Source organism: Trematomus bernacchii, unplaced genomic scaffold, assembly GCF_902827165.1.
Source record: "Trematomus bernacchii unplaced genomic scaffold, fTreBer1.1, whole genome shotgun sequence".
NCBI lineage: Eukaryota > Metazoa > Chordata > Actinopteri > Perciformes > Nototheniidae > Trematomus > Trematomus bernacchii.
Genome location: NW_022988176.1, coordinates 821,952 through 843,766, shown reverse-complemented (window position 1 = coordinate 843,766; position 21,815 = coordinate 821,952). Strand labels below are relative to the sequence as shown.

Below are 21,815 nucleotides of genomic sequence, written 5' to 3'. Positions count from 1 at the left end.
AATTCGGTAAACTGCACTAGGCCTCTCATTCATATCTCTATTGTTTGATCCCAAGTTAGGAAAAGGACAAAATGGTGAAAATAATAAGCTACAGTAAAAGTAGCAATATCATAGTCCTTGTACATACATTTCAATCGTTTTTTGTACATATCGTTTTACATTTAAAGAGACAACTACATAAACCCGTATTTTCTCACTTACCAAGTTCACTTTAGTTGGAAATACACAATATAAAGATTTACCTGAGCTTTTAATGAAAACCCTTCTGAAAAACGACTTATTTCATATACATACATACATACAGTGTATGTATTATAATGCATACTTTGTTTCAAGATAGTTACACACCGAATACATTGAAAAGTTATTTATTCACAGTACTGGTGACACTATAAAAATGTACAAAACACATTTGACAATGATCAGCATACTGAAGTTATCTAGAATGCAAAAGTTTCTATTTATTTATTCTCTTTCACAATAAGCAGCACAAGGAATCTGTCAGTTGTCCCTCACTTGGCCATATCGATCAGACTCTGCAAAGACGTGGGGACCCAAGTTTTCTCTCCTTGCACAAACACAACCCCTCTGTCGATGTAGATGACAATACGCCCAAAGGTGTACAGCTGTTTGCCCTCGTGCCGTTTAGCCACTAAGGGCATAAAGACAATGTTGTTCTCCTCTGCCTTTGCCTGGATAAGATCTTTGAAGTTAGTTGGCACACCCGAGCTGATTCCTCTGTGAGCCACACTCTCTGCATCTCTACGCTCCTGCATCGCTTCGTACTGGAAGTCTTTTCGCCTCTCCGTCTGTGTGAGGTATGCAATGTTCTCTCTTGCACCAGGTTGCATGTATCCACCTGTGGATAAGAGAATCATGAGTTAAGTCTTATTTTTTGTTGAAACGGAGAGAAAAAGAGATGAATTGTCATATATCTTATACAAGGATGGTGTTCTATAGTTTCCATGTTTATTTTCTGAGACGCTGCCATACGAACCCATGCCTGAAGACACTGCGCGGTTCATGATGTCCAAAGCTTCGTTGAATTTGTCTTTAATGAGGGGCTGTGTTAACAAGGCGTCACTAAACATGGTTTTCCAACCCAGGTACCATTTAGTGATTTCCTCGTAGTTAGGACTGTTGCTCAACCATGAGCACAAGACCTAAAAACAACAAAGCCCACACAGACATAACAAAGTCAACAAAAACATTTAATCAGTCAAATTAAGTATACACAATAACCCATTGCAGTTAAGTGCATTCCCATAGTTTCTGATATGTGCTCGTATCTTTACTGACCTGCAACCACTTTGTGAAGAAGTTTTTGTCCAGCAGCGACACCAGGCTGGAGGGGGACAACATGCCCTCCCAGTCCATCACCCAGTGAAATGGCTCCATCTGCTGCTGGTGAGGGTTGATAACCAGCTCCTCCAGACACAGAGCTAAGGAGGAACATCACATCAAAATAAGAAACCAGGGAGGGACAGGGAAGGATAATAATGTAGGGATATTCTTCCCCTGCTTTGGAATAGTTAAAAAGGTGTCACTTATAAAGACATACCTAGTTTAGGGATGATATTTTTCACCATGAAGGCCTCCCATGCACCTGGAGTAAAAACATCTTTCCAAGGCTGCAGGATGAGGCGGGCTGAAGTGTCGCTGGGATGCCATCGCTGCAAGGCATTGGATAGTTTGCTCCTGATTGGTGGGTAAAGAGGCTCTAGACGTGCTTGTAGAAGAGGCAGCCAAGGATGGATCCAGGAGTGGATGGGCACTGTGTCAGTTAAAGGGTTCCAGGTATCCACCTATCAAACAAGACACAGAAATTATATTTTAGAAATTTACTCGTAATTATCCACAAGTGAATTATGTTTCTGTACATCAAAGTAAGAGTGTCTTAAAGAGGTGTATCTTGCCTCTCGCTGTAGCCGGGGGAGGATCAGCTGCTCCATCAGGTGATCTAGGATCCACAGAGGGAGTATAGGAGCCCACAACTCCACGCAGTCCACCATTGGCCCCACGTTACGAGGCTGCCAGGCCGTCACACAGGGCCGCATCACTGAGATCCACACCTCCCACAACAGTCTGGACCAACAAACACAGGACACACATGTTGTTTAAAACAGGCTGTAATACCTAGCCAGTATACCTAATTAACATAAATATGTGAGCAAAGCTTTTATATGATTTTGTTTAAAGTGACCTGTGGTAAGGGTCCATGTTTGAATCTGGGGCACTACTGTGGAAGTCTCTAGATTCAAGGATTGCTCTCCACTGACCGATGTCTTCCAGACAATAGGAGCTGTCCTGAAATGTGAAGAATTCAGTTTGAGAAGTGGTAGCATCATTATTAACTCATTATTAACAATAAACGTTGTAGTTGCATCAGAAAAGATAGTTGCAAGAACCTACCTTCAAAGGGTCCCAGGACCGAAGTTTGTCCTTGAGTAATGGCTGTACAACCGCTACAGCCAGGTCGGCCAATCCCATTGTCTTGTATTCTTCATAATAGTCTTTTTGTAAAGTATCAAAGATCCGGGCACACTCCTGAAGGAAGAGAAGGCAAAACAGTTACATATATAAACTGCAGCTGACACATTAATAAAAATCAGCCCCTGCTTAAAATCAATTCCCATTAGAATATTTTAGAAATCTGATGTTTAATCTCCCTAATCAAAACACTTCAATGGCTTTTGCCCTTTTTAAACTGGTATTGCCTTTTCCCTGGATGTATATTTATTTCTTGTTGTTTTGTTTTTGTTTTCTTTGTTTATGTAATTTACTAAATGAGAATCGCCCCTCAAGACCTTTCGAGTATAAAACAATGAATCAATCAATGGTTAAGCATGTGATAACAGAGCAATGACTACAACACGGAAACAGTCTGATTACAGTAGGTGTGGTCTTTTTGTGTTCACTGTATACATTACTGCAGAAAACATATTTGTACCTGCAGGCTGGGTCCCTCCTCCCCAGGTGCCATCTCTCCAGAAGGAAAACGCCCCACCAATTCCAGAACGGCCTCTATTCTCTGGATGGAATCTTGTTCTGCCTCCAGTCTGCTCTGCAGTGCCCGTGACTCATGGCTCAGAGACACAACTACATCTTTTTCATGCTGCAGACGTCTGGCAGACTACAGGAGGGGGAAAATACGATGGTAAATATGTCAGCATGTGGTATAAGAAGTAGCAGAGTGGTACATAGAAAGTAATGATACTTTTGGTTCCCTCTTACCTGCAATATGTCTTGTTCTGTGAGGTCTATCAGAAGCTGCAGGTTATGTTCAAGTTCAGGGAGAGCAAAGCCAGATCCCTTCTGATCCTGAGTGGAGAGGCTTGGTGGACCTTCATCTGGAACACTGTGCTTGTTGGTCATCTGACTGTAACTATAATATACCTTTTGTTCTCTTCCAGTCATATCTATGACCTAGAAATGGGAACAGATATGGGGTAAATGAGATTCAGAGATAAAATGGCAGCCTATATCCACAATATAATGTCATCCAAATGGGATTGTACCAGTATAAAAGTAGAATTGACTTAAGTTCCAGATTGTTATTACAGCATTGCAGCCTAATTCAATAATGATTTAATATAATTCCTGTGAGAAGACGCAAGTGTAATTGCCAGTCTTTTCAAACGTACCTTGACCTGTGCCAGCTCCCCAGCGGATACGGCTGTAGTGCGTCCTGCCAGCTTGCCTTTCGATTTTAGCTCGTCCACAGTCCTGTAGGAGTACTTTGGTTTCTTTTTTCCTACAGAGCCTGCCGGATCCTTACGCCACTGGCCAAGCTCCTTCTGAAACTCCTACACAGACGTTTAAAATAACATTAAAAATCGATATTGAATGATACTCCTATATAATCTCATAGTTATTATGTTATTCTAACTACCTTTTCCTCCTCTTCCTCTGAGTCAACGGTAGGAAAGTCCTGAAGACTCTGCTTGGTTCGTTCATTGCCATAGGCACCCACTGCTCCCTTTCCTTTACGAAGTTTTGCCTCAATTGGGTTTATGATACCTGTAGAAATAAAAGGGTGTCAGGTTATATCAACTCTACTCTGTTGCTCCTACAAAGCACACAATATTACCAAATATCTAAATAACAAAGCATACTCAGGGCTACCCACCTTGAGCATTCTTGCCCAGTCCTTTGCCTGGTTGGTATCCCATTTTCTGCAGAAGTTTCTGTCCAATTCCCCTCGTATGCTTCTCCCAGGTACCAAGGCCTTTCCCAGACTGAATGCCACCTGCAAACCGCTGGGGCTGGTTCCCCCGGAAAGTACCCTAGCAAAAAAGAAAAAAAAAGAAATCCTTCTTCACAAAACACTGTAGCAGAAAACACTTCAATGGGCATGAACAAACGCGCAACAAAAATCTACCATTTGGAGTTTTTTGGGTGCAGTGCTGCGAGCGGGGGGTGGCGGTGCTGAAGGACCTTCATCTTCTGAGTCATCAGAGCCTCCTTCTGCTTTTTGCTGTTTCTCCTCTGCTGCAGACTTACGCAGTCCAGCACTCACAAAGTTTACTGGAGCAGTGTAGTCTTTGGAGCTGGACAAAAAACACAAACAATTGATACATTTTGTTAACATTTGTTGAAAAGTCACTAAGCACTAGTTGGTGTTTATGTGTAGTATTTATGTTGGGCCGACTACAATGGGGTCTTGTTTTGAAGTTTATTCCCTTTTGTATAGTGTTTCCTTCCTGTTAGATTTTCAATTGTTAGGAGTAGAAGAACAAAGAGAAAGCAATGCCTTACTTCTTGCCACCAAAGCTAGGCCTCTCATCCTCATCTGAGTCTCTGTCAGCCCAGATCCCGTAGGTGGCCTGATCCTTGGTCGGCCTATGTTTGTGACGCGCTGGGTTAAACTCGTTGGCGAGGTCCCAATCTGTCACCTCAAAGCTCTCCACCTCCACACCGTCCTCCTCCTCCTCCCGCCTCCCATATAGATGGGACATAGACATCTTTGCATGGCACAAAAAATAAAGGATGAAGATTGTTTAAGTGGTGTAACACTTGTAGTAATAAGGCGCACAATCTCTATCTGCTGATGAAAGCCAAAAGGTGGTTGAAAGCTTGTATTATGAAGTAACAATCGATAAAAATAAAATAAAATAAACTTTTCATATAGCAGTTTATTTTACAAGAGAAGCAGCCCAACACCAAAAAATACCAATAAAAATATATATTATATTTTGAGAATTAGTAAATAAATAAAAATGACATCAATATTTTGCCAAGTAAAGCTATGAGAGTTAGGATCAATTTAAATTGTTTGTATTGGAAGATCACTAAAAAGAGCATTTTTAACATGTTTACACGATACGAAAACATTAAAATTAGACTCTGAATCTAGTAAAATGTCCAGGAATGTAACTTATTTTCAAGAAAATTAGAATTCTTCCTGCAGGTTTAGACTATTTTGAATGCTTTATAGCTGTGATCATGTGGTTATGCAGTGAGGTTAATAACAATTAAGGTGTATTTGTACTTTAATAGTTAGCAAATTATGCAACTCTATTGCTGTTTTGTAAACACAACTAAATTAGATTTGATACATACAACGTGAAGAAAGCTAATATTTACTAGCAACAGCTAGCGTTAGCTTATGATAACTGCTCGCTTTGCCCAGAAACTTGCGTAATGGCACATGTAAAACAAATTACAGTTATCTATAACTCACCTGAAACGTTAGTTATCCTTCTTTCTGGAAATAAGTAACAGATGAATTCATCCGCGGCAGTTATAAAAAAGTAATGCAGCCAAAACCAGGCAGCAACTCGTTCTACAAACGAAAACACTAGTACTTCCGGTTGTCACCGTAGCTGCCGGTGTTACACCGAACTTTGTACCCATAAATTGTCTATCGCTAACTTATATCATTATTATAATATAAAGCGTATTACCGTTTCTTTTAATATATGTAACCTACACGTCTATAGTTCGTTTATTGACCAAGTAATTTTACAAACACGATTTACTATTTGACATGACATCGGAAGAGAAAAATGATTGTGTTGCACTCAAAATAATCCGTATGGCTTTAGACTCGCCAGCCCATGGAAGCAATCACATAAGAACTTTGTTAATGAAAAATATATTGTAAATAAATGTGTATACGTTTTTACATGGGTCACCGGTGAATTAAAACAGATGTCGGACACCGGGGAGCAGTGGCAAGTTGCCCGGCGACGAAAAGGTGCAGCGCGGAAATCAAAACCACTTCAGGTGTCCTCAAACTCAAGATGCTGCCAGGAGCCACTGGACATCGGGAAAACTGTAACAAGAATCAGAGACACCGTGTAAGAAGTCCAGTTAAGCAGAAACTATAAGGATATCATTAATTGTTCATGTTGTAACCAGTTAACATTGCTAATCCCCTCCTTCTGCAGGTCTGAGCTAAGATGCGAGGAGTTTTGGCCTCAGTGGAAACGTGAGTAGGCTACTCTGAAGTGGTGTCAGTATCACCAAATATATTAGTTTGACTATGGAGTCATTTATCATGCAGCTCAGTGACCCTTTTGGGGACTCTTGTCTTCAGAGCAGCTTCTGGTGGCACTAGGATCAGTCGAGCTCTCAAAACCTCAAGAGGACAGGGACCCTGAAGGCCCCACAGAAGATGGCCAGCTGTTTCAACATCTGGACTGTGTGTGTTATGGCCTTGGCTCCTTTTCCTCGTGTGTCTCAGCTCGCTTCCAGCTCGCCATGTTGCTGCTGCTACTGGACGCAGGACAGGTTAGAGGATGTGTTTATCTAATGAGATAACTAACAGTCTTCATGAAACCCTGTTCATTGAGTTCTGTGTCTGACTTCACCTTTTGTTTTAGATTCCTCTGAAGGACTGCTTTATTTATGACCCCGCCTTCTCATCTGGAGAGAGGGATGTGTTAATGCAGCTGGGTTTGACTGTACTCACAGAAAATGAGGTCAGTTGTTCTTTTTTACCTGTTATACATCTACAAAAACTGCAAGTTCCCTGCACATACAATCGATCAAATACAATTATAATTAATCTGCCAGTGTTGTTGAAGATGTTGAAACTCTAACAATACGATGAACGTCTCCCTATATTTTGCAGGAAGGAAAGCGTCTGGCGACTAAGCCCACACTCTTTTACCTAATGCATTGTGGGAAAGCTCTGTACAACAACCTTCTGTGGAAGAATTGGAGTACTCAATGTCTTCCTCGGATGATAATAATTGGAAACAGCTTCAATGGCATTTTGGACAGGTTAGTACAAGTCATAAATGAGGGAGATGATGTTAAAGAAATGGCAGCTGAGGTGAGGTTACATTTCCTGTCTGTCATCCCAACAGAACAATCGAGAGAGAATTCAAGCGGGACTACATCTACATTACTCAGGCTGTGTCTGTGTGTGAGGACAGACTGCTGCCTTGTCCATCCCGTCTGATTGACGTCTTCAGTGACACTGCAGTCATCACCTTTCCAACCAGCAGCCTTAACCGTCTCCCACAATCCACCTGGGCAGAGCCGCCTGAGCCACAGTACCATCACTGTCCTGATTTAGAGATAATTCAGAGGGAAACACATGTGGGAGAAAGGGGAGGAACCATAAACTGACTTTATATTGTTGCCATTTTTTTTTTTTAAACAAGAGAGCCCTACCTCTAATTGGAGACTCTTTCAATAAAATCATAGTTTGCCTCAAGGTGTTGTTTCTTTTGTAAAATATTGGATAAATGCAATCTGAATTTTCTCAACACACTACGGTTTTTGCACATGTATGGCGTTCCATTCGTTTCTGAGCACACCCAGCCACACCTGTTCAGGGTTAAGCTGGGTGTGGCTCCCACTGGTTCAGCAGGTGGGACATCACTGGATATCCAACACCGTGTAGACTTAACTTTCCAGAGCATTACTCTGCAGCAGGCTACAGTTTATATCTTTATCAAGGGTGTTGCTGCCAACGTTTTTACAATGATCAAAATCACTTGTCATTGTTGTCATCAATGGGAAAATGTTAAGGTTCTTTTTCACACATAGGCCAATTTATTTACGCTAATTATATGTTTGCATAGTTGTACTTTGATGTGCATTTTCAGATATATTTTAATGTTTGTAAAGGGCTTTCAAAAATATCTACTCTGGCACACACTGCAGTAACTCTAAGGAGCCCCTAGGGGTCATAAACCCCATTTTGGAGTCCCATGCTTTCAGGTATGTTTTGTAATGTGATTGTTTGTAATGTATACAACATTTCTTGTAAATGGCAAAAAACACATCCGGTCTACACCCAGGTATTTAAAAAAACAACAACAACATCATAATCAGAGTAACCAGTAAAAAGTTTATTGTTGAAAAAGAATAACACTCAACAGTACAGCCCTCTCCCAGAATCAGGAAAAAACACCTTCAGCAAAAAGTAATATTCATCATCTCATTCTGTTGCCTGCTTTAGTTTATCGGATCATAATACATCTAGGATCCTGGGAGAGTGTCATCTTACAGCAGTGACTAAGAACAACTTGACTACAACACTGTGTTCCTGTTTGACATGTTTTCACCCTTCAGCTTCTCCGTTAGCAGTGACACTGCCTGCTGTTCCATTGACTGCTGTGTCTGCTGCTCCATTGGCTTTGGAAACAACATCTGCCCAGGTTCCATTGCTCTTATGGACTGAGTGCTTTACAGTGATGTCACAGGCTCCATTGATCTCACCATTAACCCCATTTGACTCTGATTTAATCTCATCAGCTGTTGCATTAGATTTTACCTCCCCATTGACTATGTTGCCGTTTACTTCATTTGGGGCACTGGACTCAGTTTCCTGTCCTGCATCACTGACCTCTGACCCCCCATTCACAATATTGACCTCAGCATCTGAAGCTCTGTCACTCTCTCCTCCCTCTACATCTGCTTTCTCCCCTTGCTGGCTCTCTACAGCGGGCTCCACTACATGACCATTAGTCATGGCAGCACTTTTCTCTGAGCTCTCTTCCTCTGGCTGCTCCTGTTGGCTGTCGCTGGCATTCTCCACCGCTGGGCTTCCTCCATCCTCAGCTTCCTTCCCGCTTCCTGTGTTTGGATCTGAGCTTTTCTCTTCTCCGTTCGCAATCAGGGTGACGACCCCGTTGGTTACAATGAATCCAAGTTCCTTTGCCACTGCTGCCTTTAGTTCTTTGTGTTTCTTCCAATACTCCTGGAGCCCATCCCTGTGAGAGCACAAATTAATGTGGCTTCCAAAACATTTAAACACTTTTTCTTACATTTCTGTAATAGCAATACAGCTATGCAGAAAAAGCATCTTTGAAAAAGTGAATGCATGACTTAGTGTTTGAAAGTTATAAAGTGTAATCACTATTATTAAAATAGTGATTCAACTTTTTTTGATTTGTGGAATTGCAACAAAAGTCCAGGAGAACAAAAAAAGAGTATTAAAAATACTTCATAAATCTTGGGGGAAATGATACAGTCACATCACAGATGTAGCAATATGTGTGCATTTGTTGGAGTATAAGTAAGAAAGATATGCCAAAATAGGTCTGAGACAGTATCACCATTACTTACTTCAGTATAGATAGTACACACATTTGCAATAAGAACATATCTTGTTCATAATTCTTCAAATAAATTAATTTAAGGGATTTTGGGGTAATTTCTTACAATGATACAAAAATCACTATCGATCAACAACCAATTGATGCCAGAATTGTGGGTCAAGAGTGTGGGTCACATTGCTTCAACAAGTTTAAGCATATCATATACATCACAATGAATATTTACCTGTGTGTGATGCTCCTGATCCCTGTCACCAGAACCATTTGCTCCAGCACAGTGTCAGATTTGGAGGATAGATACTGAGGACCGAGAGGACAGGGAGATAAATAAACAAACTTCCCTTTAACTTTGTAATATTCAAACATGTCAATGCTTTCAGAGACAGACTGAGCTCCTGGGCTTACCTCCACCGCCTGCTCCGTGCAGTCGGCTCCTGCCTGCCGGAGGGAGCGCTCCACCTTCACTGCTTGCTTGGTTATTGTGCACAGAAGCTCTTTGCTGATGCGTGTCTGAGCGTGATCCTCTCCAAACTGAGAAAAGACATATATCATAAGATTACTCTAATGCGCAAACAACACAGAGGTTTGTATGATTCAAGAGGATACCCATAAAAACTATTCCCTGAAAAACAGGAACACATTTTTCACACCTTTAGCAGTAGAACCATGACAATAACAGATTTGTTTAAACAAGTATTTTGTGTGCGTCATTTGTGTTGTATTGTTTGTCTGTGTTAGTTGGAGAATTTGTTTGGGAGGATTTCTTTCCTTTACCACAACATTATTTTTCATATCATTTCAATAGATGTACTCACTATGGAGGTGAAAGCAGCGAGGGCCTCTTTCTCATGGGTCATGGCACTCCTGTAGTCACCCTTGCTACACATCCAGTGGGCCACCAGGTGCTCGCTGTACAGACACGAAAAACACGTCAAGGAATTGTGTGATGTTAGAAAACGGGACAAAGTAGCTCAACTTTATTACTTTTATTGCAAAGTATGAATGCAAGCTTACCTGAGAGCAGTGTGCAGATGTGAGGAGCCGAAGAAGGAGGTGTTGAGTCTCAGAGCGTTCTTTAAGAACTGACCTCTCTGATCCGCAGTCAGAACCAACCCAAGACAGCTCTGCAAGAAAACAATGAGGATTGTCATTGTCAAAAATGATATTGTTAAAATCGTTTTTTGTGCGCTATAGGTGTTGTAACTTACATCCACTGTTGCGATGTAGGGATGGTCCTCTCCGTGGACCGTTAGCATAAGCAGACGAGCTCTGAGGAGACACTTCTGGGCTAGGGCTGTTTCCCCTCCAGCAAACACATACACCGCCAAGAGGGCCTGCATAGAACAAATGAGAATAATCGCACTCTAAACACATTTAAAGTGCATTAAAAGTCTCTAGAGATATACAGTTCATATCTATCTCAGAGTGACCAGGGGTTTGTAGCAGCAAGAACAATATGTAGGTATACTCACGTATTGCTGGATAGTGTTTGGATGGTCGAAGCCAAGCACTCTCTCACTGATGACCACTGCCTTCAGCTGGACACTGCGAGCCTTTAGAACAAAGAAAGCCACGGTGATGACAATAATTAATGGCCAGCTTAATGTATAAACAATCATTTCAATAAGTGAAATTCGTTTTTTCACGACATTTTTACATTTTCCATAGTGTCATGGTACACTCTTTCACTTTGTAAAATCTTCTGAAGTAATTTTAACTATACTGTCAGATATATGTTGTAGAGTAACAAGTACAATATTTCTGTCTCAAATGTTTGTAAAATGTGTTCATTTCAAAGCAAGTCAATAGCTTGTCTAATGTAGCAGCTAATATTTAGCACAGTTAGCCTACCTCAGCTGCTTTGCCCTGCATAAACGCCACCTTGGCCAACAGGGTGTGGCAGAAACAGGACTCTGGGTTCAGGTCATCACACACTCTACCAAACAAGTAGGTGGCTTCTTTGAGCTTTTCATGGGCCTGATCCAGCAGACCTGCAGTTGAGAAACATACCGTTGTGAATTTACATTTCATTTTCATTTTGTTCAAAAGGCCCATGTAGCACAAGGATTACAGATACAAGAATCTGGAGCTTAAGGACTCGTCTTGATTGACCTACCCTTCTTAATGAAGCTCTCTGCAGCACGGTGTGCTTTTGAAGCATCCACAGTTGGCATTTCATTGTGCTTGACAACGGGGAAGATGTTGAGGACGTCGTCTGGACCAATGGGAGCTTTATTTTGGTTGTCGAGGATGTAGTCTCTCAGTCTCAACTAGTGTAGACAGAGAAATAAGAAACATACTTTCTTACTTACTTTCTTTTCAATTTTTTATCTGCTATTTTCAATTTTGAGTCAATGTTTATAAAAGCCTCACTCTATCTGTTTGCTCTTACCTGTACTCCAGTCTTTATACAGAACTCTCTGAGCAAAGAGAGCTTCTGAAGACCGTAGTGCTCCACCAGGTGGTTTGGACCAGAGCTGTCACAGAGAAAAAGGACATGTGTTTCTTAAATTGTAAAGCAAGAAAAGTCATAAGCATTGACGAAGAATAAGCCACTAGCCTGTACACCAATTCATCCTATACACAGCAAAACATTTTAGAACACAGTATCCATCCTCTTCTAAACAAGTAGGAAGGAACTCACTTGTATTTTAATATTAATTTGAAGTAAACGGACTCTTTTTTTATTCTGTCTCAGTCTCACTGTTATCAAATATGTATAAATATGACTATTTCTGGTCCTATTATGTATTGTTTTTGCTATTGACTTTGTGGGGTCCTCACGTCTTGAGCACTAGATCAAAATCTCAAACTTGTTCTAAAATGGACTCTGAGCCTTTGTGTAACAACCAAACAAACATGAGGGGAGAACAAACAAAGACTGTTTGCTCACCCAAGGCTGTCAGAGATGTTGTATGTCTCAGCAGCCTCCTGGCAGAGCAGGGTCCACAGCTCTGCCCCAGTGAGCGTGCTCCAGGGTGAGCTCTCAGCGGCCCCCGCCCCGGGCCCTCTGCCGCGCCGCCTAGACTTCTTCTTGGTCTCCTCCCCCACAGGACTAGGTGTGAAGTGGGGAACCAATAGGCAGCACAGGAAGTGACTGACAGCTGCAGAGAGGCTAGGCACGTCCACACCCTGCAAAGACATAACCGGAGGCTGCAGTTCATTTTTGTGCGAGGACCCACACCTGCAGAGCAACTTGAGGTATGCAAACATGCTCTGTGCAGAATACTGTCAAGTACCTGGAGGAAATTGTTGAACACTCTCCTTGTTGAGCGGGTGAAAATGTCCCCTATGACCACCCTCTGTTTAGATGGAAAGAGGGTGTTAAACGCACAGTTAAGAGGGTGATAACATCAGAAACACTAGTTTTAGTTTGAACTCATTCGTAATTAAACACACCATTATATGCCTCAGGCGCTCCTTGTGTTCGGATTGGCTGATGGCGGTCATCACATGGCCCAGATAGCGGAGGCTGATGCCCCTCTGATGTAGCGCCTGTTTTAGAGAAGCTCCATCCATTGGTGCCTCATTGCTGTCTAGGCAATACTCCACCTGCACACACAAACACACACGTATGATGAGCAGGTGTTCATGTTTGCAAAAGCTGTGCCCATTATAGAATGTAAACAATGGATCTACTTACAAAGGCTGGTATCTGATGTGTGACGATGAAAGCGGCGGCTTCCCTCAGTAACCTCTCCTGCAGCTTTGTTGACTTACTATCACCAGGAGGGAAGGATACTTCTAAACATAAAGCACAAGAACCCCCATTATATATGTGTGTAAAAGATTTATTTGTGTTTGAGTGTGTGTGTTTAGTTGTTCTACCTGGAGAGAAGACACTTGGATTAAAGCGCATCTCAAAGATGATGTTGCTGACTGAGCCCACTTCTTTACAAGCAGCTCGTACTGCATTAGTGGATCGAGAATCACCTGCAATTATACAGAAATATTTCAATAGAATGGCCAAAAGATCCGTAATAGCTGTGATTTTGGTATCAGTTACATCTACTAAATCACTTCTTACTAGCTATTGCACATTCTTCAAAGCCTCCATTCTCTTCCAAGAGCTCCCTGACATGCTGAGTGAACTGGCAATGTCTAAAAGAAGCACAGAAAAAAACTTCAACCATACAGAAAAGACGTTTTTTAAACTGAATTGAAAGTATTTGTTTTTCATATGGAACTCACTTGTGCTCTTTGAAGGCCTGCACCAGCTCTGGCCTCAGTCTGCAGAGTCCGTGAGGGAAGCTCTTGGGAAGCCCAGAGTCTGAGTGATAATTCTCTGGCCACCCTTTTTTGACACAACCCTTCTCCTCCTCGCCCTCTTCAGACTTTTTGTTACTCTCCTCGTCTTCAGTGACTGTCTGGCCTTCTCTCTCAACGTCTGGGCAGAAGTTGGCATCAGCTGGGAAGGTCCTGAACACGTCCAGTATGTAATACCTCCCATCAGCCCCCAGCAGGCCCTGTGCGTCCACAGAGGTGAACAGTGGTACCTTGTAATTGTTGGACGTCACAACAACATATCTCTGCAGAGAGAGATGTTTGGCCGACACAGCCAAGAGCTCCAGCAGTCCCTTGCGCTGGGGGGACTCTTGAGGTCCTGCATTCACCCCGTACAGCAAGCCTCTGTAGAGAAAATAAGAACGAATAAGCAGAAAAAAATGAAATATAGACATGATGTTAATATAAGATATAACACATGTGATGCAATCTTTTAAATAATCCAGCAGCTCTTAAATCATCAATCAAATAACGTATTTGTATGCTTTGGTATATGAATGGTTACAGGCTGTCTCTGCATCTAAATACACTATTTTAATTTTTTTTTATTACTTACTATTACTATTTTGTGATGTTTATATTTCATGTTTCATGTTATTTTTCTACTCTTTTTATTTTTTAAATGATGTGCAATGCCTTGTTTTAACATGCCGCTGTGATGAAAATATTTCCCAATTTTCAGTAAAAAGAGTTGGAAACATTTTCCAAAAAGAAAGACAAGGATTAAGGATTGTGTAGTTGATTTATTCTCAAAATGTCTATGGAGATCCCAAAATATATTTTAAGTGGGTTTGTGACAGCGCTAAGTACCACATTAGACTGTTGAATAATGAGTCCTACCTTTCGGCAGGAGCAGTTGCCTGGTCTCGGTCTGAGCCCTCCAGCCCGGGGGCCAGACCCTGAGCAGACAGACGAACCCCCCTGTAGTCGACGATGGCTGTAGGCAGAGTGTGAAGACCCTGCAGACCCTCTAGCTCACTGTAGGCCTGCACGCCCTGGAGCTCCAGCCTCTGAGCAGCCCTGCAAGTAGAAATGAGGAAACATTTAGATAATCAGGTCCAAATCAATTTCATTCACAGAGCGAAACAAAAACGTTTTAATAATGCTCTTATCAGAGACATAATATGATATTGGGCTAAGACAACCAACATGGATAAAACTCACAGCTGTCAAGTTAACATTAAATGATTGGAACATTTTGTCTGCCAAGTCTTGTTGAAGACTACGGTGACGCACGATGAGTACAAGTCTGGCAAAGGGCCTGCCGGTACACGGGCATGGAGGCCATTCAATCATTTCATGTGACTCAAATTAAATGATTGAATGGGATTTCTGCAACAGCCACAGATGCCAGACTTTTTTTGCAGAACCTTTAATTCATTGACTGCTTCGCGATGTAAAAGGCATTTCAACAAATCTGACTAATTACGCTTCTTAAATAAATTGCCTAGCGTAGCTTTAAGAGCAAATGTCTGTACAATCTTGTAACTGAACTTGTGATCTGCTCTCACCTGCGACCCCTCTCCCCACCGAACATTGTGCTTGCTGCCCCCTGGCTGATGAACAGGCCTCCCCACAGGAAAGCTGGGTCTTCAGGGTTTCCATTCGCTGGCTCCACAAAGCCATCTACAACTGTTTCTGCCCCCTGCGCCACAGCCCTGGTAAATGCGCTGTTTACCTGGAAAACAACAACACAAACACAGGTACGAATGAAGGGACGTGGAGGAGTTTACAGAGGATGTTGAAAGGCCAAAACTTGTCCTGAACTGTCCTGCTGTGGTTTGGCATTCTTTCTTTTTCTTTTAACAATATGTTTATTAATTTGTCATTCTTTTATCAAAAATGTGAAAAACAGAGGCAAAGACAAGACAGGACATAATTTGAAAGAAATACAATTGAAATATATAATAAAAAATACATTATATGAAATAAAATAAAAATAAAAACCAAAACAATTGGGCAGTAGCAACATTATCCTAAAAAGGGTACATTGTCTGCTACTACTACTTTACTTTCCCTTTCAACCAGATCCCGCTCATGGATTCCTATTGTTCTTATTTCTTAGCATGTTTGACACATTAACATTCATTCCTTCTTTCTTGGTTACCTGGAGCAGCGTTTTGTCTCTCCGCAGCCTCTCTTCCAGACTGCCTTGTGGAAGATCTCTGGCAGCTTGCAACTCCTCATTCCAGTCAGGAGCCTACAGATAATACCACACAGTTACATTTAATATCACTGCCAGCAGCTTGATACACAATACAAAGCCACAACTTTGCTTGTTAGAAATAACCTGTGTTTCCAGCTGATCATCCATTCCCAGTCTGCTGAAGGTGTTCTTGTGGGTGCGAGAGGCGCAGGGAGGCCCGAGCCAGCTCAGGGTGTGGTAGGGAGTGGGCATCACCTCCACCGAAGGCAACTGAGACCTAAAGGAAGAAATGCAATAGTTAATATCATCATATAATCATAAATCTCAAGTGAATCATATAATACCAAACAACACTCCAAAGTCCTAACTGTTTCTGGATTCTGACAAAATATGTATATATAGTAATGTCACCTGTTTTTGAGTGTAGTCAAAGCTTGTTTGAAGGCAGAGCTGATTTGACAGAGCAGATCAGTTAAACAGTGACAAACTGGGGAGGACTGTGAGGGACGAGGGTCAAACAGTTCCTCTGTAGACCTGAGATGAAGAAGGGGGAAGAGAACATTATAAAAGATTAAATACAAAATGTATCTTCTTAAAGTCTAATTATTGTGTTGCCATTTATTCCTTCATTTACTCAGATAGAAGGGTACATCACTCTTTTAGAATTAATAAATGTTGTCACATATATTATCATTATTATTATTAACTGTACCTATAGAAGGGAGATTGTAATTATACATTTAATCTAATATTGTTTCTTTACCTATTGATGAAGAAACCTTTAGGACAGGAAGTGATGTCACACCGCCGTCCCTCCATTGTCACCACGGTGATGTACAGGAAGTCTCCCTGCAGCTTCCTGTGTCCTGGAATTGGGTTCCAGCAGCTGAGAGACAAGTCCTTCAGGTAGCTGGGAGCCTGATGAGAAAGAAATTCAGATAAAGAGAGTCTGTGTGTGTGTGTGTGTGTGTGTGTGGTGTGTGTGTGTGTGTGTGTGTGTGTGTGTGTGTGTGTGTGTGTGTGTGTGTGTGTGTGTGTGTGTGTGTGTGTGTGTGTGCGTGTGTGTGTGTGTGTGTGTGTGTGGCACAGTGTGAAACGAGGCTCCGGTGGTTACGTACGTCGTGTTGGGAGCTGTGTGGCAGCAGACCCATGAGGGGTCTGTCCAAGGATCCAGGGAGGAGGAACTCAGGCGGAGCTCCATTCTGGCTGCTGGTTTCTGTCTTTGTGTTGCTTAGAGAGCGTTTCAGGCTCTTTCCATTTGGTGAGTCTTCAGCAGTAATGAAAGGAGATTATCAAAGTTCATCATCATGTAAACTTTATTTACACTTGAGAGAGTAAGTCAATTACAAAAGAAAATGAAAACAACAACAAAGAGATATACAGAGAGAAAAAGAGCATTCTCAAAATAGTCAAATCCATTAAAACGTAGGGATTATGGAAGATGATTTATAGCTAAATTAGGATAATTAAGATGTAAAATAAAATACAGTTATGTAAAAAGCCCCCAAAATGTTGCATTTAGGGTTGATATTTAAATGTTCAAAAGGTATAAGAGAAAATATTTTAAGGAGGGGCTGTATTTTGTTGTAAGGTGTACTAATATAAAGAAAAGTTTTTCAAAGTAGAGCTTTTAGTTAATTTTGTATCTCTTTTTGGTTGTTTAAGTGCATTGTGTATGTGTACCTGGTGTTGGTGTGTGTGTGAGTGTCTCCAGTATGCTGGGGGAGCGTCCCTCTCTGAGTGCATCCTGAGGTCCAGGCGCTCTCAGCAGCTCCACCACTCGGGCCAGATGGTGCCTGGCTGAGCGGGCGGTGTAGGGCTCTGAAAAAGTCACAAGGTGGTGTTATAAATGTGACCCTCTCCCTAATGAAACTGTGGACCCTCTTTGTTTTTCTACAGCAAGAATGCACAGGAGAGATTTGATTCAAGATCATTCAGAAGAGAATTACCATTGGATGTCATGATCCCCTTACATGAGTTCAAGACTATTTAGATTGAAGTAATATTAAGAACCATGTAGTCAAAGGTGTGTATTCTCAATACTGAGTGTGAGTCAATATACTGTATCTAATAAAAGATGGCAAGGTAGTTGGTTTTTATTGTTTCAACAGCTATCTGGCGAGAAGCAGAATAATTTGTTGGCACAAATTTGAAATCTCTGCAACGGTAAACCTTGTTAAGATGACTCAGTCAGCTATTTACAAAGAGATGAGAGTTTTTATTGGGTGTGACAGGGGAAGGACAATGGGTGTGATGAATATATGGACTAGAGTAATCTTGTTGTATATTCTGATTCTATAATTAATCATTACACCATTATCCTACATTCAGCTTATGCAGACTAGGACACACGGGGACGTGCAGGAGAGCATAAACCGTATTGGTAAAAGTACAAAGAAAAACTAAATACATTAATTGTTAGTGTTCAAACGCTAAAACTGCTTAAAATAAGGGCACTCATTGATGAATATCGTGATAAGATTGTAAATTATAATAAATAAGTTATAAAGTGTACTGAGATCTGCCTTTCTGCTGCTTTTATTATAGTGCAAAAATACAACAAAATGCTTGTTGAACTGAATAAAACATTCATTTTTTAATATTGAACTGGACACAAAAAGCAGCATTAATTAGGATTATAGTTACATATCATCGAGCCAGTAAGATGATATATTGGGCAGCCCTGTTTAAAAATGTATTAGTAAGTCATTTAATACAGCTTGAGTATGCAATTATGCTGCAAAAAATCCCCCAAAAAACATGAAATACTGACATTACAGTTATTAAGGAAAATAATACAAAAATATAGATTGGACATAAAGCAGAATGAAAAGAGAATTCTCTCAGAAAAACCGAGTATAATACCTTCCACCAGGCGAATGATGGCTCCTGGTTTAAGCCCCTTTAGGCTTTGCAGTTCTGCAAGCGGGTCCAGAGTCGTACCAGCGAGCGCTAAAGACAAGTTGGAACGGGGACACACCTCGTCCTTCAAAAGCAGAGTCATTACTGCATCCTGAACAAGCCAAAAGCCATGGACCTACAAAGACACATAATTACACTCAGAAAGAAGAACATACCGAATATAAAACTGTTGTGTATAAGTATAGTCTCTGCAAAATTGTGTCAAATTATTATAACAAAGCAGTGAATAGGAGGAAATTGCAGTCTAGTTGTGTACCTGCAAGTCAAATGGCTCTACTCCTGCTCCTTGGATCTTCACAGGGAATGATGTGTCCTCAAGTTGCTTAATACCAACAGCATCTTTTCCACCAGTCGGGCTCACTGCATCTGTTTAAAGGAGAAACGCAACCAAGTTAGGAATTGCACTCAACGAGAAAATAGTTGAGGTTGTTTTCTTGCCTTCAACTCATTACATGCTTGGATTGCTTCCAGCTCACTATTCATCCTGAAAACCGGCCCTGCTGTAGAAAATGCATGAGTATCGGAATGAATGAAAGAATGAATGAATTATGTTCAGATCATCTGTTCATTGCCGCAGAGACAAGTGTGCTGATCTCCTCTTAAATTATCATGAGCTTAACTACAGAGTCTGTGTGTGTGAGAGTGCCGGAGGATTAGGGCAAATGTATGCAAGAAACTTCCCTAGAGAGAAAGTGGGGTGTGCCCGTTTCATAACACTCACGCAGAACCAGAGGGGGAGCAGGTTGTAGCGTGTTCCTTAACTTGCAGTGTGACTAAACCAGTTGAATTTCCCGATGAGTCTTTATGTCATCTCAGCGTGAAGGGACACACCCAGCGCTGGCATGTGGAGACAGCAGGATGCCAAAACACCTAAACACATATACAAACCTAGAGCCTGCTAGTATAGCGTGCTTAGAGTCATGGATGCATGAACATAAGCCTGATGCTAGATTTCATGTCAGTCTGGGACTAGTTTAAAACTGGGAAAACACCCAAAAAAGAGTTTCTCTGTTCACGATTGGTTGGAATAAGTTCCCTCCTCTCTGCGGGCAAGGAGCCATCAGCCTCTTTTCTACTGAAGCCTTACTACTACAGAAAGTAGCATTGTTTTCAGGCCTGTAGAGTTTATTTTGTCAATGATTTCTGTGGTTAGTTTGTACCATAAAAGTGGTAGAATTGAACATCATCGTGTCTTTTTTATGTAGGGTAAGAGGTCTGATCTCACCTGAAGAATGGATATCACACTCTTCCTAAAAATCAATCATTCTGTCTCGTGAAGGGTTACAAAGGTTCAAACAAGGTGAAAGACTCACTTGAAATTATAGCAAAGCATAGGTAGTTTAGGTTGTTGACGTTTTTAGTTTTGGAGAAATATCATACAAAGATTTCAATAAAAGCTTTTATTTGTCTTCTCTCTCCATTAACAATCTTAGCCTAAAATGTACAGTTTGTCTAAGGTTTTCAGGTTGGTTCAGAATTTGTCTCTGTGCATACATTCGTCGTAAAAAGTTAGAACAGCAGACCAGATTGGACCAGATCTTCCAGTGGTTAAAAAGTTGGTGAAAGCAGACAACAGCACCAGCCATGTTCAGGGCAGCAGTGCAGTGCTAAATCTCCCACCCTCCTCACATTCTCCAGCGAGAGAGGCAGCAGGCGGAAAAAAGAAGGAAGAGGAAAATGCAACAACAAGAGACACAAAGAGAGAAAGAGAAGCAGAAAAGAGAAAACATTGCAGGGATTTCTCACCAGTTTTGGCATGATTTCTTCCTCCTCTCCTCACTTTGTCCTTCATGGCTGCGTGTTTTAGTTTTTCTTGAGCTGTCCTCTTGTGTTTTGACTTCTTTGTGCTAGCAGACGCTTCTCCTTTAAAAAAAAGTTTTGCTTCAAACTGCTGGAGGAAGGCACACAGAGTGAGAGTGAGAAGAGAAGTGCAGCTGGATTGTTGAGAGAGCCCAGCAGAGTGAAAGTAAACGTCTGTCTGGTGAGGATTTTGACTCCTGCCCCTCTCTCTACAAGTAAAACGCAGCTTATCTGTTCTCTGAGTGAAAAAGCCACACCCTCTTATTGCTCTGTGTGTCTCTCAAACTTTGTTGGACTGGGTGTGTCCACACACACACGCCACTCTTGACTTGAAGTACTTCATCATACTACAAATGTTATTGAGTGAATCACATGATTTGATGATAACAGAGGGACCTGTCTAACTAACCACTAGCATTCCTCTAATCTAAGATCAAAGCGGTTCATGCGGGTGAATACTGTTTGTTACACTCATGATAGTGAAGGCTGTCAGGAGACAGTTAACCTGCCAAAATTGGGTGTGCCTGTCTCATTATTTAGTGGCTCTGTAGTTGTTGAGAGGCCTACACCTTCTACATTCACATTTCACACATACCTGGGCATATCTCAGTGCAAACCAAACATAGAGATTACTGGGTATGGCGGAGCAAGTCACTTCTTTGGTATTGCTAAAATGCCATGCTGTATTGATTTACATTCCTCCTAACATCTACATCTACAGCATGTTAAGCCCTGGTATTAGTTACCAATCAGATAAGACAGGAAAGTCTAGCATGCATCAGTTCGAAACACACACCTACTTATTCCTGCAAGTGCTCGACATAACATGGATATTACAGTTGAAAAAACGATTGTATACAATTCTCATTTAGACAACCACAGGCATAAGCCTATATTTTGGTTCATAACAATGTAACGCAGCTACCACACAACAATCATTCAATTCACAATGACTGCATTGATGTAGAAATGTTACAAGTTAAGTTTACCTTCAACTACATTGTTGAAATCTGAACTTTGTACGCCTCTCGTGTTCACTGCAGAAAAACAGTAATGAAACTCATAGCAAACGTCAGCTTAATAGTTAGGGGGCGGCGGCCTGGTGATGTTGTGTGGTTTCATGTTGCCTTTACGTGTTCCTCGTA

At 41.4% G+C, this 21,815-nt stretch overlaps 3 protein-coding genes across 6 annotated transcripts; 1 reads left to right on the top strand and 2 right to left on the bottom strand.

The window, feature by feature from the left end:
- Positions 1 to 352: 352 nt before the first annotated feature.
- tfip11 (tuftelin interacting protein 11) lies at positions 353 to 5,812 on the bottom strand. Of its 2 annotated transcripts, XM_034122414.1 has the most exons (15): positions 5,684 to 5,812; positions 4,759 to 4,964; positions 4,382 to 4,550; positions 4,130 to 4,286; positions 3,893 to 4,020; positions 3,645 to 3,806; positions 3,235 to 3,426; positions 2,951 to 3,133; positions 2,413 to 2,547; positions 2,204 to 2,307; positions 1,917 to 2,085; positions 1,562 to 1,805; positions 1,300 to 1,442; positions 998 to 1,163; positions 513 to 859 (listed from the first exon to the last, which is right to left on the bottom strand). In XM_034122414.1, the coding sequence occupies exons 2-15, from the start codon at positions 4,962 to 4,964 to the stop codon at positions 513 to 515; spliced, it is 2,505 nt and encodes an 834-aa protein (XP_033978305.1). In that variant the 5' UTR covers positions 5,684 to 5,812. The 2 variants fall into 2 exon arrangements, with proteins under 2 accessions (XP_033978306.1, XP_033978305.1); XM_034122415.1 differs by lacking the exon at positions 5,684 to 5,812 and having other exon boundaries at positions 353 to 859.
- A 230-nt stretch (positions 5,813 to 6,042) lies between these two features.
- Positions 6,043 to 7,686, top strand: srrd (SRR1 domain containing). Its single transcript, XM_034122413.1, has 6 exons — positions 6,043 to 6,302; positions 6,393 to 6,433; positions 6,542 to 6,735; positions 6,828 to 6,926; positions 7,079 to 7,230; positions 7,317 to 7,686. Exons 1-6 carry the CDS (start codon positions 6,154 to 6,156, stop codon positions 7,579 to 7,581), a joined length of 900 nt encoding a protein of 299 aa, XP_033978304.1. The 5' UTR covers positions 6,043 to 6,153; the 3' UTR covers positions 7,582 to 7,686.
- A 602-nt stretch (positions 7,687 to 8,288) lies between these two features.
- Positions 8,289 to 21,741, bottom strand: si:ch211-166a6.5 (clustered mitochondria protein homolog). 3 transcript variants are annotated; one of them, XM_034122409.1, is made up of 29 exons: positions 21,660 to 21,741; positions 20,617 to 20,761; positions 19,127 to 19,236; positions 18,814 to 18,985; positions 17,632 to 17,769; positions 17,067 to 17,215; positions 16,712 to 16,866; positions 16,360 to 16,482; positions 16,093 to 16,225; positions 15,910 to 16,002; positions 15,314 to 15,480; positions 14,643 to 14,822; positions 13,710 to 14,147; positions 13,546 to 13,619; positions 13,347 to 13,451; positions 13,162 to 13,262; positions 12,918 to 13,070; positions 12,758 to 12,820; positions 12,412 to 12,650; positions 11,911 to 11,995; positions 11,635 to 11,788; positions 11,370 to 11,509; positions 10,991 to 11,071; positions 10,727 to 10,852; positions 10,533 to 10,642; positions 10,334 to 10,427; positions 9,924 to 10,049; positions 9,745 to 9,818; positions 8,522 to 9,173 (listed from the first exon to the last, which is right to left on the bottom strand). In XM_034122409.1, the coding sequence occupies exons 2-29, from the start codon at positions 20,660 to 20,662 to the stop codon at positions 8,522 to 8,524; spliced, it is 4,281 nt and encodes a 1,426-aa protein (XP_033978300.1). In that variant the 5' UTR covers positions 20,663 to 20,761; positions 21,660 to 21,741. The 3 variants fall into 3 exon arrangements, with proteins under 3 accessions (XP_033978303.1, XP_033978301.1, XP_033978300.1); XM_034122412.1 differs by lacking the exon at positions 21,660 to 21,741 and having other exon boundaries at positions 8,289 to 9,173; positions 13,162 to 13,259; positions 20,617 to 20,902; XM_034122410.1 differs by lacking the exon at positions 21,660 to 21,741 and having other exon boundaries at positions 8,289 to 9,173; positions 20,617 to 20,662.
- Between the last annotated feature and the right edge of the window lie 74 nt (positions 21,742 to 21,815).

Excerpts from the sequence above, each read along its gene's own strand:
- tfip11 (XM_034122414.1), bottom strand. The coding sequence starts at position 4,964 with ATGTCTATGTCCCATCTATATGGGAGGCGGGAGGAGGAGGAGGACGGT. Across the intron at positions 3,427-3,644 it reads GGGAGCTGGCACAGGTCAAG|GTCATAGATATGACTGGAAG; the intron begins GTACGTTTGAAA and ends TCCCATTTCTAG. Across the intron at positions 1,164-1,299 it reads TCTTCACAAAGTGGTTGCAG|GTCTTGTGCTCATGGTTGAG; the intron begins GTCAGTAAAGAT and ends TGTTGTTTTTAG.
- srrd (XM_034122413.1), top strand. The coding sequence starts at position 6,154 with ATGTCGGACACCGGGGAGCAGTGGCAAGTTGCCCGGCGACGAAAAGGT. Across the intron at positions 6,434-6,541 it reads GTTTTGGCCTCAGTGGAAAC|AGCAGCTTCTGGTGGCACTA; the intron begins GTGAGTAGGCTA and ends TCTTGTCTTCAG. Across the intron at positions 7,231-7,316 it reads TTCAATGGCATTTTGGACAG|AACAATCGAGAGAGAATTCA; the intron begins GTTAGTACAAGT and ends TCATCCCAACAG.
- si:ch211-166a6.5 (XM_034122409.1), bottom strand. The coding sequence starts at position 20,662 with ATGAAGGACAAAGTGAGGAGAGGAGGAAGAAATCATGCCAAAACTG. Across the intron at positions 16,003-16,092 it reads ATGATCAGCTGGAAACACAG|GCTCCTGACTGGAATGAGGA; the intron begins GTTATTTCTAAC and ends TATTATCTGTAG. Across the intron at positions 12,651-12,757 it reads TGTTCAACAATTTCCTCCAG|GGTGTGGACGTGCCTAGCCT; the intron begins GTACTTGACAGT and ends ATGTCTTTGCAG.